The sequence below is a fragment of the Zonotrichia leucophrys genome, chromosome 11, assembly GCF_028769735.1.
Source record: "Zonotrichia leucophrys gambelii isolate GWCS_2022_RI chromosome 11, RI_Zleu_2.0, whole genome shotgun sequence".
Classification (NCBI taxonomy): Eukaryota; Metazoa; Chordata; class Aves; order Passeriformes; family Passerellidae; genus Zonotrichia; species Zonotrichia leucophrys.
Window position 1 is genome coordinate 17,526,818 of NC_088181.1, and position 12,871 is coordinate 17,539,688.

The 12,871-nt window shown below is 39.6% G+C and overlaps 1 protein-coding gene across 1 annotated transcript in view; it reads right to left on the minus strand.

Annotated features, from left to right (window-relative positions):
• Nucleotides 1–12,871, minus strand: part of LOC135452995 (transcription initiation factor TFIID subunit 4-like) — a 149,596-nt gene that overhangs the window by 39,473 nt on the left and 97,252 nt on the right. The window contains exon 14 of the mRNA XM_064723564.1: nt 7,528–7,650. Within this exon, the coding sequence (XP_064579634.1) occupies nt 7,528–7,650 (123 nt within the window). The remainder of the gene's footprint in view (nt 1–7,527; nt 7,651–12,871) is intronic.

Genomic DNA, 12,871 nt, shown 5'->3' on the forward strand with positions numbered 1-12,871 from the left:
TTTAAAAATTATTTTCACTGACATCTAAAATTGTCACAGCATCTTTGGCCTTACCTTCTAAAGTCAATGGGCAAACCCTCTGCTAGACCTTCCATGCTTTCTCTTTGTCTTACCAGTTTTACTTAGCCACAAGAAGGAAAAAAATCTGTTGTTATAAGCATCAGAAAAACAGACTGCAAAACAGATTCTATGTTTCAGCGTCTGAAAATCAGGAGGACAGGGAGAAAACAACTGAAAATACAGAAAAACTCAAGCCAAAACTAATTCCCAAAACCCCAAAATGCAAACCCATACACCCTCTGTCCCCACACATCCTCAAGGTAGCTTTTTGCAAGAAAAACACAGGAATAGCAGTACAGCTCCATAGGGATTGACAAATAATGGATGAACTCTCAGCTACTCAGACATCTTTGTGCCAAGTTCTCATTTTCCATGCTAATAAGCTGCACACACTGTATTTACAAGGTATCCATAAATAAAACAATTGTATTTATTATTACCATATCTAAACAATTTTCTCTTTAAAAATGTAGTAATTTTTTTTATAACCAAGGAGAATGATTTCTGTTTCTATTAATAAAAAGAGAGAACAAAAAAACTATTTAAGAACGCAGCAGAAATCTTTGAGAAGCAGAGAAAAAAATGCTCTCATGGTCTCCTCCTGCATGCAGTCAGGTGGGACCAACTTCCATCTCCAAATGAAGTAAAAATCAAATTTGTCTTGGCCAATAAAGAAAAATTATTAATATCACTGAACCTCTGTCAGAATATTTTGTGTTCCATAGATCAAAGGAATACACTCAGCATGCAAACCTGTTCTACTAGTAAAAAAGAATGTTTTTCCTGGCACAGAGCCCACTTGCTATTTTCTTGCATTGCTGCCTGGCTTTTTCCTCCTGTGAACTGAGATCCATGCAAAAATGTTCTCCTGCTCCTGACTCACTGCCTGTATTCCTGCCTGTTTGCAACAGGCACAGAAATGTATTTCTACACATTCACTCCCAGCCACAATTATTAATCATCAATGTAAACACTGCATTAACCATCATCTTCAATGTCTTCCCAGTTTTACTGCTAAGTCTGTAAGAAGCATTAATGTTGGAAGTTTTGTGTCACAAAATAAAACCAGAGGTTAAAAAAAAAATCCAGTTTGTGATATCATGGGCGAAAACACAGTTTGAATTAAATTTTTAAAAATGAAAACTCATCACTGGGGCAATTGATTTTTAAATTGAAGTCTCATTCATTTAAGAATAAGGAAAAAGGTGCAATTACTAATTAGGATATTATCTATAAAGTGTTTCAAAATACAGCTTTTGAAATAGATATCAACACATTTATGGCAAACTATTTTAATACTGATTTAAGCTTGAAAACAGGAAGTAAAACAAAACAGAAGTAAAAGAGAAGTTGAAGCCAAACTTGAGATTTTCAAAGATTTATAAAGTAGTATGCATGTAATTCCATTTTAAAAAATGTAAGGACAAACTCCTTTCTTCTGTCTCCTTGAAAATCCAAACCCATAAATTTAAGTGATAGTTTTGGGATACCTCAAATGAAATCATAACTGTCAGCAGCAGTGACATCTGCACCAAAACAGGTCTGAGAGAACACTGCATTCTATCATGTCAATGAGACATGGAGCAAAGAGTGCTTGAAAAGGTAATGATACAACAAATCATAAAATTTCCTCCTGTTCTGCTCTTAGTCTACAGGCTTAAAAAGCACAAAAAGCAAAATTCAACTTCTTGATCCATAAATGCTTGCAAAAGGTGTTCTGCTCCATTGTATCTCTTCCATATAACTCAAGCTTAACAGTGCAAAGTGATTTAGATTCCAGTGCTTTCTAAGCATATCTTGACCACTTCAAATAAAAAGTAATTTATCAAGAGCCAACCCTACAGCAGGATGACCAAGCTGAGACCTGAATTGTTGGAACAATTGTTCCAAGGACCTTTGACAGTGGATGCCATAAAATAAACTTTAGCTCCAGAACAGCCTAAAGATTTGCCCAGAGAACACCAATGCTGATGGTTGATGTTGTTTCCCAAAATAAAGGACTATTCCTTGGTTGTTAATAATTAAAGACTATTCCTTGGCTCTAGTTCTTTGGGTCTGTCAGGAGCAGTTACACCTCACATATTGGCTGATTCCTGACCTTCTGAAGTGGGTGATATTCACTGAGTAGAAACTTGGGACAGAAGCTCTGTTACAGCCCTCCTGTAACAGAGACTTCTGCAGGACACACCACACATCCCTTATGGTTTAAAAGGGCAAGAAAGGAAACAAGCCAGGTTTTCCAAGAGACAGCTCATGTCTAACCCATTCCAAAGACAAAATTACCTAGTACCCTGATTTCTTCTTAATATTGTTAAAATATTGACAATGGATTTGAGGAATAATTGCAGGTGTTGCTGAAATGTCCATGGATAGCCCAGCGTGAGGTGAGAATGCCAGCTGGAATGTGAAATTAATCACATTCAATACTGCATAACCAAAAAGAGACTGCAGTCAAAAGTACTTTTGTCCAACTCCAGCACATACCCAAGTGCTTCCCACAAAATCCTGAATCCATCCTTGCATTTCCAATTAGAAATCAGGAATTACTAAAGTGTAAAGACCTAACAGACAGTAACACTAAGTAACTTTCTCTATGCCTTCCTCTGGTACAACACAGATTTCAGCGTCTTAAACCAGAATCTTAATCATGTTCTGTACAAAACCTAAACATGAAAACAGCTTTAAAATACTCAAATTATACCATCTGAAAGACTAATTTAATTAAAAAATGTGGTGCCTCGTACCCAAAATACACCTTGCAATCACTTCAGTAATTAGCTTTTCTCTACACAAAACATCTCTGTTTTAACTGTTGGTTGTGGGACTTTCCACATCTGCAAGAACATCATCTTTCTTGACTATTAAAATGGCTGGAATCTAGTGGATGAGAAAACACCCAGGGTATCAGATCTCCCTTGAGCACTGGCCCAACATATGGTCCTGCACATTTTGAAGGATGGTTTTTGGGATAGTTGCAGAATATCTTTAAGATGACTGCTCTGCTGCTGTGTGAGGAACAGGGCTTTTTCTTATCCCTAAAATGACTGTCTTCAATAAGCAGTGATTCACTGAACTAGCCCTGAAGCTGCCTTTGGAAGCTCAGTATTCAAAAACCATCTGTGCCAGCAAGTACCAGGAGAGGGCTTTCACTTGATATTTAAACAAATTATACCCTCAGATATTTCAAACATATACTCTGTATTTATGTATTTTGGGATACTAGCCATAGGTCTTGATGAGAAGCCAAATCATTTAATTATTATTATTAAATACAGAAAAATACTTGTATTTAACCTCCACACTTTAATTCCATAATAAGAAATAAGGGACTTGAAAGTATGAAAGTTCTGCATTCATGCCACCTCAGCAGTACTCAAATATTTAGCTTGTAAATCCACCTGACCTAGTCTTACAATGGCTAATCCTTTTTTTAAAGCTCCAACTCCTACAATTACATGAAAATATCCACTTCATAATCTAACTCTTAGAAGCCTTATAATTCAAGGAAAAAAAAATAAAACATGGGAAGTGTTAGCTGATAAAATTAAATCAAAAAGCAACTAAGGGGACAAAAAAAGCAACCCAAACCTTATATTTAATCTGACAATAAAGATGCTAACAGTGCTTGCTGTCCTGAATGTTTGTGTCACCAAGTGCTGAGCATCACAGGACCACAGCACAGATCAGAGCTGGGCAGCACTGCTGCTAAGCAGTGCCCAGGATCCTTAGACACCTACCTTGATAATCACACTGATATAATAATCAGTAATTGGAATAGTAATAGTAATGGTAATAATACTAATAAGGCTGAATTCCAAAAAACTGTGACTTGAGAAGATATTTTCCAATAATTTTTGTCTAGTATTACTACAGAAATGGAAAGCCCCTAAAAATTCCACAAATGCAGTATTTTCAATTCTGTCAGGCAGAGAAGCTGAATCTTTCCAAAGGTATCTCTCTTCTCTTTACCTCTTCTCCTTCACTCTAGATCTAAAGCACATTACCATGATAAGCAGGCTGAATTTCTGATGAGCTGCTGGCTGCACAGAGGCAGCTGTGTTTCTAGCAGATCATGTAAAACACGAGCAGCCACGAAAGGCACTGAAAAGGCAGCGAATGAAGTGCAGGTGATCTCACATGTGCTGTCTCTGGCTGGCTCTGAGTTCCTTTTGCAGTGTTCACTGGGCTCTAGGCCAAACTACTCCAACAAGCAAGCAGGAACTATTCAATTTTGATGCTGTTAGATCAGTCTTCTTCCTGTTTCTCAAATGAGGTGGCTCAGCCCAGGGTGCCAGAGCCAAGGGAAGGGCAGGAATGCAGGGATTGGGATGGGACAGAGCCATGAGCCCACTCTGTATTTGTGCTCTCAAACCAGTCACTCACTTGGCACCAGTGTTATTTGGGAACACCAAGCCCCTGCTCATTCACTGTTTTACAAAATATTGTTCCCATGTTTTGGAAAGGCATTTTTAATATGGTTGCACATAGAAGCAAATTTTTTTAAAAAACAAAAAAACATGTAAAAATAACCTCACTCTAAAGCTGCTGATTTTCCATGTCCCCAGGTAAAAGTATTAAAAAAAATTAGCTGTACTAGTCCAGCAATGATGGGCCTGGTCTTGATAATTTATAATAATCCTGTCATCCAAAACCAAAGGTCTATTTAGCTATGGCTTGAAAACAAGCAAAGAAGTCCAAATGAGCTCTGGCAGTGTGAGACAGAGAACAAAGTTTAAAGAAAATACTCTGAAACAAAGTGCTGGTAGAAAATACTTACAGTTATTAACACAAGCTTTTTCACATTTCTAAAAGCTGTAAAAGAATTGTTTCTCTCTAGCTAAAAACCAGAACTTAAATAACAGAAATACTAATATTTTCCATCAACTTCTTGTCTTTAGTAGAATATCCATCACTACTCCTTAATTAGCCTCCTGCTCAGATGAAAAGGGTGTTATTTAAAAGATCCAATTTCCAAAAATAAATTCTTAGTATTTCTGTTAAACTAAGAAGCTGGACTGAAATCCAGCACTGCTCACTGAAAAATGGCCAATGCAATAAGTAAAGTGTAAAACAAGAGTTAGTGCAGAAAAGGGAAAATAAAGGAACATGCCAGGGTGGGATGATTTGTAAATGACATATCTTTGGATCAGTAAACATGCAGGTTCCTAGTTGCAACAAAAGCAGACATGTAATTCAAAAATATTAATGAGGAGACGAGCAACTTCAATGCAAAAACTGTATTTTGACCAAAAAAAATAGCAGTCCAAAAAAACTCTGGCCAAATCAGACCTTGCAAGCAGAGATTATCAGTAGCAAGGGCTTTAAGCAGCTTAGAAATTGCTGTGAGAAATCAAGTGTGTCCTAGACCACAGAGGAGGTTGGGTGTTTGAAGGTGGAATTGGGCTGAGAGGGTGTTGGTGCCACAGAATCATAATGATGTTTATAACCTCCAGAAACCCAAAGAAGAGATATCTGACAGTCTTAGACAAATAATACAAATTTCCAGTACCTTTTTACAGGGAAACATTTTGGAGGAGTTGAGTTTATTTCTGCACAGCAGCCCTAATAAGCTCAGAAGAAGAGCAGAAAGGGAGTTTCTGGGAGCCAAGCTGTGTGACACAGCTTCTGCAGCACTTTAGGTCCTATTCCCTACAAAAGGCATTGAATAATGCAGATCCAGCTTCCAAGACCTTGAAATCAGCTTCCAGGCAGCCATCTCTATCAGCTGGCCAGGATGGTTTGAAGCTAGGAGAAGAGGGATGGGAGCAGTTCCATCTGAACTGGCACACAGCTCATGGCTCCAGGAAATCCATGCATCGGCAAAAACTTCAGGGAGAGTTTGCCAATGCAACAATGGAGTTGTTCAGCAAAATTTGGGCTAGGAGAGCAGCAAAAGGAAGCAAAAATAACCAGAAGCCTTTGGAATTTGCCCCAGACCTTTATTTTTCCTTGAAGCACTGCAGCAAGAGAACAAGGAGCTTCTAGAGAGAGAGGGGGAAGCTGTTCATCATAATCCATTCAGATACAGAGCTCTGATTAAAATGCTTCACTCACTGAAGGTGACCACAATTTGTTCATCAAATTATTAATACTTACAAAAGAACAATTATTTTAAAAGGACAATAGATAAATTAAAAATTTAATTGTCTAAATTTAATTATGTTGCTTAGGATAAAATATTCCTTTGGTGAAGTGTAAAAATCTGAAGGGATCCAAGTATTATTAGAAGGTTCAAATTATTTTTAAATGAGGGAAAGCCAAAGCTATGACCACCCAGTCAAACTTCTAATGAAAGCTCCTTTGGGCCTGCTGCTGTGAGATTTGTTACAGGTGCATGTGGGGGAGAACAGGATTCTTTACTGAATGTAAAATAAAGGAGGGAGGCTGAAAGAAAGGGAATAATTACATGACAACACAAAACCTGAGAAACTCCCTCAGTCTGAAACAAATTTTACCAGAAATGGGAGCACCTCCTACATATCTGAAGTCCTAAGTCAATTTTAGAGTATAAACAGGATCCACTTCTGTTCCTAGCTCAGCTAATTCCCTAGCACTAATCTTAGCACACGAAAAGAGAGAGAAGTCAGATAAAAAGCTATCCAAAATGGGAAACAAAAAGGCCTTTGGAAATGCCTGGCATTTAGACAGTCAAATGTCTGAGCCAAAACTGTTAGTTTAGCTATTCAAAACAAAATGTTTGCATTTTCCTCAGAACAGGCATGTAATAGGGAGAATTCCTCTGACTCCACTGCGTGGGCAGACTCAGCAGAAGGAAAAGCAGCCCAAGTGTATCTGTACCAAACAACACAGTGCTCTGACAGAGCCACCCACAGCACTGCCACACACCACCCTGGCTCTCCACCTTGCTTAATATAATATAGATCCAGCTTTGGACAATTTGGCATTTATTGTGTAGCACGGCTACTTCACTTAAAATATCAGGAGAATCATGCTAATGAACCCAATCCTATTTCTAGAGCACAGTATTCTTATGGAAATTACAATTTAGCATGGTTATAAACTCATCTTTGCAGTGGTGGAGGACACCTTGACGTTCTGGAAGAAGTTTGGACACATATTTATCACAAACCCACACTGGTTTTACTACAAGCTCTTGGTTCAAACTGTAAGCAAGACTACAGTTAGGGTTTTTTAGGTACTTTTTCATTCCCTACTCTTTTTGGGCTTTTCCAGATTATGCAGAGGAGAAAACAGATATAACAGTTTAAGATCTACACTTCACATTGAACTATTTTAAAAACAATCTTTAATGACCTGCTGAAAGTTCACACTTGAAAATACAACTACGAGGAGATGCCATTTTAACTGTGGCAAGCCAAGCTGGGCTCCCGTGCTGATGTGCATTTCCAAAATGACACACTTGCCTGCCAGCAGCAGCAGGAGCAGCCCCAGCTGTTCCTGGGAGGCTCTGCAGGAGTGATTTCCCTGCTCTGGGTGCACACTTACCTCTCCTCCTATGGTGAGCAGGCCAGGAGCATCCAGCTTCCGTTTCTTGCGGGGGCCGATGGCTGCCAGCGCCGTCAGGTTGGCGTCCCTCTGCCTCATCTGGGCCAGCTCCTGCTGCTGCATCTGCCACACAGCAAAGAAATCTCTTTAGTTTGATTCTCTAGCCTTAGCTAAAAGTTATCTTCAGACCTGCAAGCATGAGGTGAAGTCACATGTGAGCAATCCCTGAGAGCACCGTACTGCTCCCAGTACTACTCCAGCAGCCTGGCCATGGAGCAATAATGAAGGTACTGAAGTTCTTGTGACTTTCACAGGATTTCTGCTTCCTGTGAAATATCTCAACTCTTTCCAAAACCACTATCCTTTTCATTAAAAACTGCCTTATATACTAACTTACATACTTATACTAACTATCAGTTTATGACTGATATGAAGAATATCATCAGTCACATTGGTGTTCCAAGCAACACCTCTCCCAGTCCATCCTGCACTGCACTTCTGGAGGATTTTCCAATGGCAGGCAGGAAAATCCTCTTTTTTTGGGAAGGGAGAGCTGAGCTGGGCTGAATTATAAGCTAGAAACTTCCCCAGCCCTGACAAACCAGGACTGAGTCTCCATCCCAGTGTGGTTCCACCACCCAGCGCTTGGTTTGGGATGCAGGAACCCCCCTGCCTGATTTTCCATCTCCCCGTCATTCTTCTGGCACTACCAACCCAATTTGAATTGAAATACCAATTCAAATTTTAAAAAAAACCTCATTTTTTATCTTATATTTATTTTGAATTTCAAACATACTTGATGTTTTCTCAAAAAACATCTAAATTAATAAGATATCTCTATCTAAATGCTAGCCAAAGGTAATGCTGACACAAAACCTTTAAAAACTGACTTTCCAAGTGCTTTCTGGGCTTAGGCTTTAGGTAAGAATATATTTGACCAGTTTGAAGCAGCTGCCAGCTGCATTATGTAACAATATAGCACACTACAGAAAATAGGAGAAAGTGCTCTGGCCAGCAGAGAGGCAAAGTTGCATATTCACTATAAACTGTGTAATTCTTTCAGGGTGTTAATGATAAGTGTCATATTCCCAAGAAACTGATGTTTTAATAAATATTCTGATCAATACCACACAAGAATAGTTGATTAGGCAACACAGTATATTATCTTAATTAGATAAAAGCATTCTTATTTTTTAGCAATAATTCTTATTCATCTCAAAACTTTGAGTTTGCAAAATCTATCAATAAACTGAGAGGTGTTTCCTTTCTAATCCCACTGATGTCACTCTTGTTCCCACTTCAGCAGCAGCGCACAGAACAACACCTTGAGAAATTCATGGGTGGTAATAAAAACCCTGGAATGATACAGGCACAATTCCTCATTAAAATGACACTGAACTGACAAGCAGAGATAGAAGTGTCTCAGCCATTACCTACACATGATCCGCACATAAAAGCAGGGCCTGAACTATCTCAACCAGTGCTAAAAGGAGAGGTTTAAGCAAAAAAGTGCCAGTGTGGAGTGCCTTTTCTCCATCCACCTCTGTCCAGAAAAAGCAGATCCACTCCTGCCTCTTTTCAGGGCAGCTCTCAGATGAATTCATTTGGCAGCCAGCACACTTGTGCCTGAGCAGCTTTGGTGACAGGCTGGCCAGGGAGTGTTTCCAGCTCCAGGGATGGTGCCAGGGCCCAGCACTGCCCAGAGCCAGGGCAGGTGACCCAGAGAGCCCTGGAGGCAGCAGTGAGGGGCACCAGAGCTGGGCACAGCACTGAGGTGTGGCCTCAGCAGTGCCCAGCACAGAGGGGCAGGCGCTGCCCTGCTCCTGCTGATCCAGCCCAGGTGCCGTGGGCCTCCTGCCCCCTTGGGCACACTTTAGTTCACACTCAGCCACTGTCAACCACCACCAGCACCTCTCCCACCTTTGTCCAGGATGTGGACACTGGGACCAAACACAGCCCCAGCATCCTGACAGCACTGAGCTGGAACTGGGAATGTTCAACCTGGAGAAAGACCCCCAGAAAGACCTCACTGGAGCTTTCCAATGCCTAAAAGGAGCTAACAGGAAAGACAGACAGGGACTTTGGACAAGGGCCTGGAGTGACAGGACATGAGGGAATGGCTTCACACTGAAAGAGTGGGGATTTGAATTAGATACAAGAAAAAAATCCATCTCTGGGAGGTGCTGAGCTCCTGGCACAGCTGCCCAGAGAAGCTGTGGCTGCCCCATCCCTGGCAGTGTCCAAGGCTCGACAGGGCTCGGCGTAACCTGGGGCAGTAAAGAGTGTCTCTGCTCATGGCAAGGGGTGAACAAGGTGATCTCAAAGATCCCTCCCAAACCAAACCATTTGGAATTAAAAGTTCAGCCTAGTTCTTCCCAGAAACCCATTATGAGTGAATCCTTCCCTAGTGTCGCTCATGGCAAGGGATGAACAAGATGATCTCAAAGATCCCTTCCAAACCAAACCATTTTGAATTTTCACATTCTTCAGAAAATTGAATTCAGTCATTTAGAGTTTGAAACCCCATTTTTCACACTTTCATGCTTTCATACATTTTGCAAGTGCAGTTATTATCATAACTTCAGTATAACATTATCTAAAAATACATCTCTCATCTACAGGGTAAAAGAATTTCCTAAATACAAAAAAGAAACGTAGAAAAATATCTCAATAATAGTGCAAAGGTCTATACATACTTCTCTTTGCCAACTCATATTAGGTTTTTAGCTCAAATATCTTTGGCTCTGTTCCAGATTAAATGCCAGTTAGGCAGAGCTGCCCGCTTACCCTTTCAAGGTAGATAGCAACAGTGGTGAGCTCTAATCATTTACAAAGGTCATGATCGGAAGCTAGCCCGTGAGCAGTCATTTAAAATTCCATTGATCCCTATTTGTAGTCAGGGAAAGAAAATGGACATTTCAGCTGTATTGTAATTATGAGGCTTCAAGGCAACTGTAAATAGATGTGCAAATCTAGATACTGGCAAATACCTTAGAGAAGAAATTATTACTATAGTATAACATATATCCAGGAAAGGTTGAAGATAAAACTGCATATAAAAAAAGATCAATCATCTTTTTGCTAATTTGCCTTGCTTGCCAGCCTACAAGGGTTATCACAATTATCAGAAGTCTGATGAATATTTAAGCAAGGGCCAACTGGCTTAGAGTGATCTCAGACGAAGTTGTCAAGCTTTGCAGAATAAGAAATTCTGCACTGGAGTAAGTATTCGTTTCCTGGGAGGTGCAGGTCAGAAATACAGTCTGATAGGTATTATGCAAAGGTTATATGAATATTGTATCAGTGTCTTATCCAAAGTCACCATTTGCAAACCCACAGGAAGCTAATACTTACTTGGCTCTCTGTGCTACACTATACCCTGGCTATTTCCACATGGAATATCAGCACATAGTGCCTCTTGTTGAGACTTTTTGCACATGTAAATTGTAAAGCAAAAGGTGCCATTTCTCCAAATTTCCCATAGTGGGATAAATCTTGCCCTCACTTTGAAACCTGCAAACTGGTTTTACCAAGAAACTATGGAATAGCTTCAAGAATCTGCAGAAAGCTTTGCACTCATGTATTCCTCAGGTTCTTTGTCCTCTCTTTTTTATCAGTGAGAAAACTAAAGATGGTTCTTGATATCATATACTAATCTTGACAAATGCACAATTCAAGTGGTAATCTTGAATTACCACTACCTGTAATTCATCCCCAACAGACAGAGCCAAAGGAGCTGAGCTCTGTTTTACCCTCACTGGGTGAATTCTGCTAGGACTTCATTCTTCACCTGCCTGTGTCTCTCAGCCCACATCACCCAGCCTGTCTGTGTCTGCCATAGGCTCTCCAGACAAGGATCCTCCTCCACTATGTGCCTCACTTATCATCAAGCCCCAGTGGGCTGAACAGACATTCCTGTAATACAAATAAGGAATATGCTGCCAGGTACAAAAGATGCAGACAGAAACACAACACAGCTTCTGATACTGGTTTAACAGCACACTGTGGTAAACTACAGCAGGAAAGAATAACCTTATGCAACCTTCATGAATGCTGATCAAAACATTTCTAATACATCAAACACATCATCAGTGGGATCACAGTATCCTGATGTTTTATAACATAGAGGCTGAAGTGTTGAAAATACTTGATAAATACTGTATTGCACTAATTCTCAACAATCTTTTATAAATTATCACTGATGGTTTTTTAGGCTTTCTTTAAAGCCCATCTGAAAGCAGAGAATCATCAAATTACATTTAAAAATAATCAGAAGAGTTATGATCCTGATACTGACTCCCAACAAGCCTTCAGCTTGCAGAGGTCAGTGTATTCCAGCTGACAGGAGAGCCTCTCTGCACACTATCTACCATGAAGCTGCTTACAAGAAAACATCTTTGCAGTTTATGGATACTTACTAGCAAGACGTTTAAGAAGACCTTATTAAGATCCCAGACCATCCTTTAATACCATACCATTATTGGGTTCTTCATACTCCTATTAAAACTTTACCTTATTTTTCCAAGTCACATACTTCTGTTTCTTCATAGCCCACATTACATTACCTGCACCACTCTCTTTCCTACCCATCATCTGCCTTTCCATGAAAAATATTGCCCCCAGTTGTAATTTCTGGTCAAAACAATTTTTTACAAAAGCATGATCTTGGCTTTGGTTCCAAAGAGGGGACACTGCACCTTGTGCACCAGATGCACACCCTGGCCTGTGGAGGCTCTTCTCCCCAGAGCACTCTGGAATCACATCCTGTGTCAAGTGGAAATGACTTTGCAACCAGCTTTGGTTCCACTGTAACCCCTCTGAATCCTCACCACTAAGAACTACAGGAATTGAATGTCCTCATCTTCAGTGTTCCGAAATTACTCTTAGAAGTACCTGTAAAACTAAAGCTACTTATGCTGCTAACTTTACATGATCAATTATATTTTCAAGCTAACAAAGCAGCCTGTTTCTACAACACAGTTTATCTTCTAACTAAGCCAGTTACTAATTACTGGATATTTAAACAAATGAAGCACCTGTTACTAGCTGTACATCCTGATAAAATAATTTCCTGTTACTTAACATGATTTACCAGAAATTAATGTAACTCACTACATAACCAACAATATGCAACTGTTTGACAGCTGCATTCATTCACACTCTTATTTTCATATTGGGCTCCTGATGCAAAATCTTTCTTTAACTTGCCTTTATCACAAATAATATGGATATATTTATCAATAGCATATTAAAATTTCTGCCCTCTGGGAAGAAAGCAACAATTAAGTTTTTTGAAAGTAAAAATATTTCTCTAAAACACAAATATTCCAATATATTATACAAG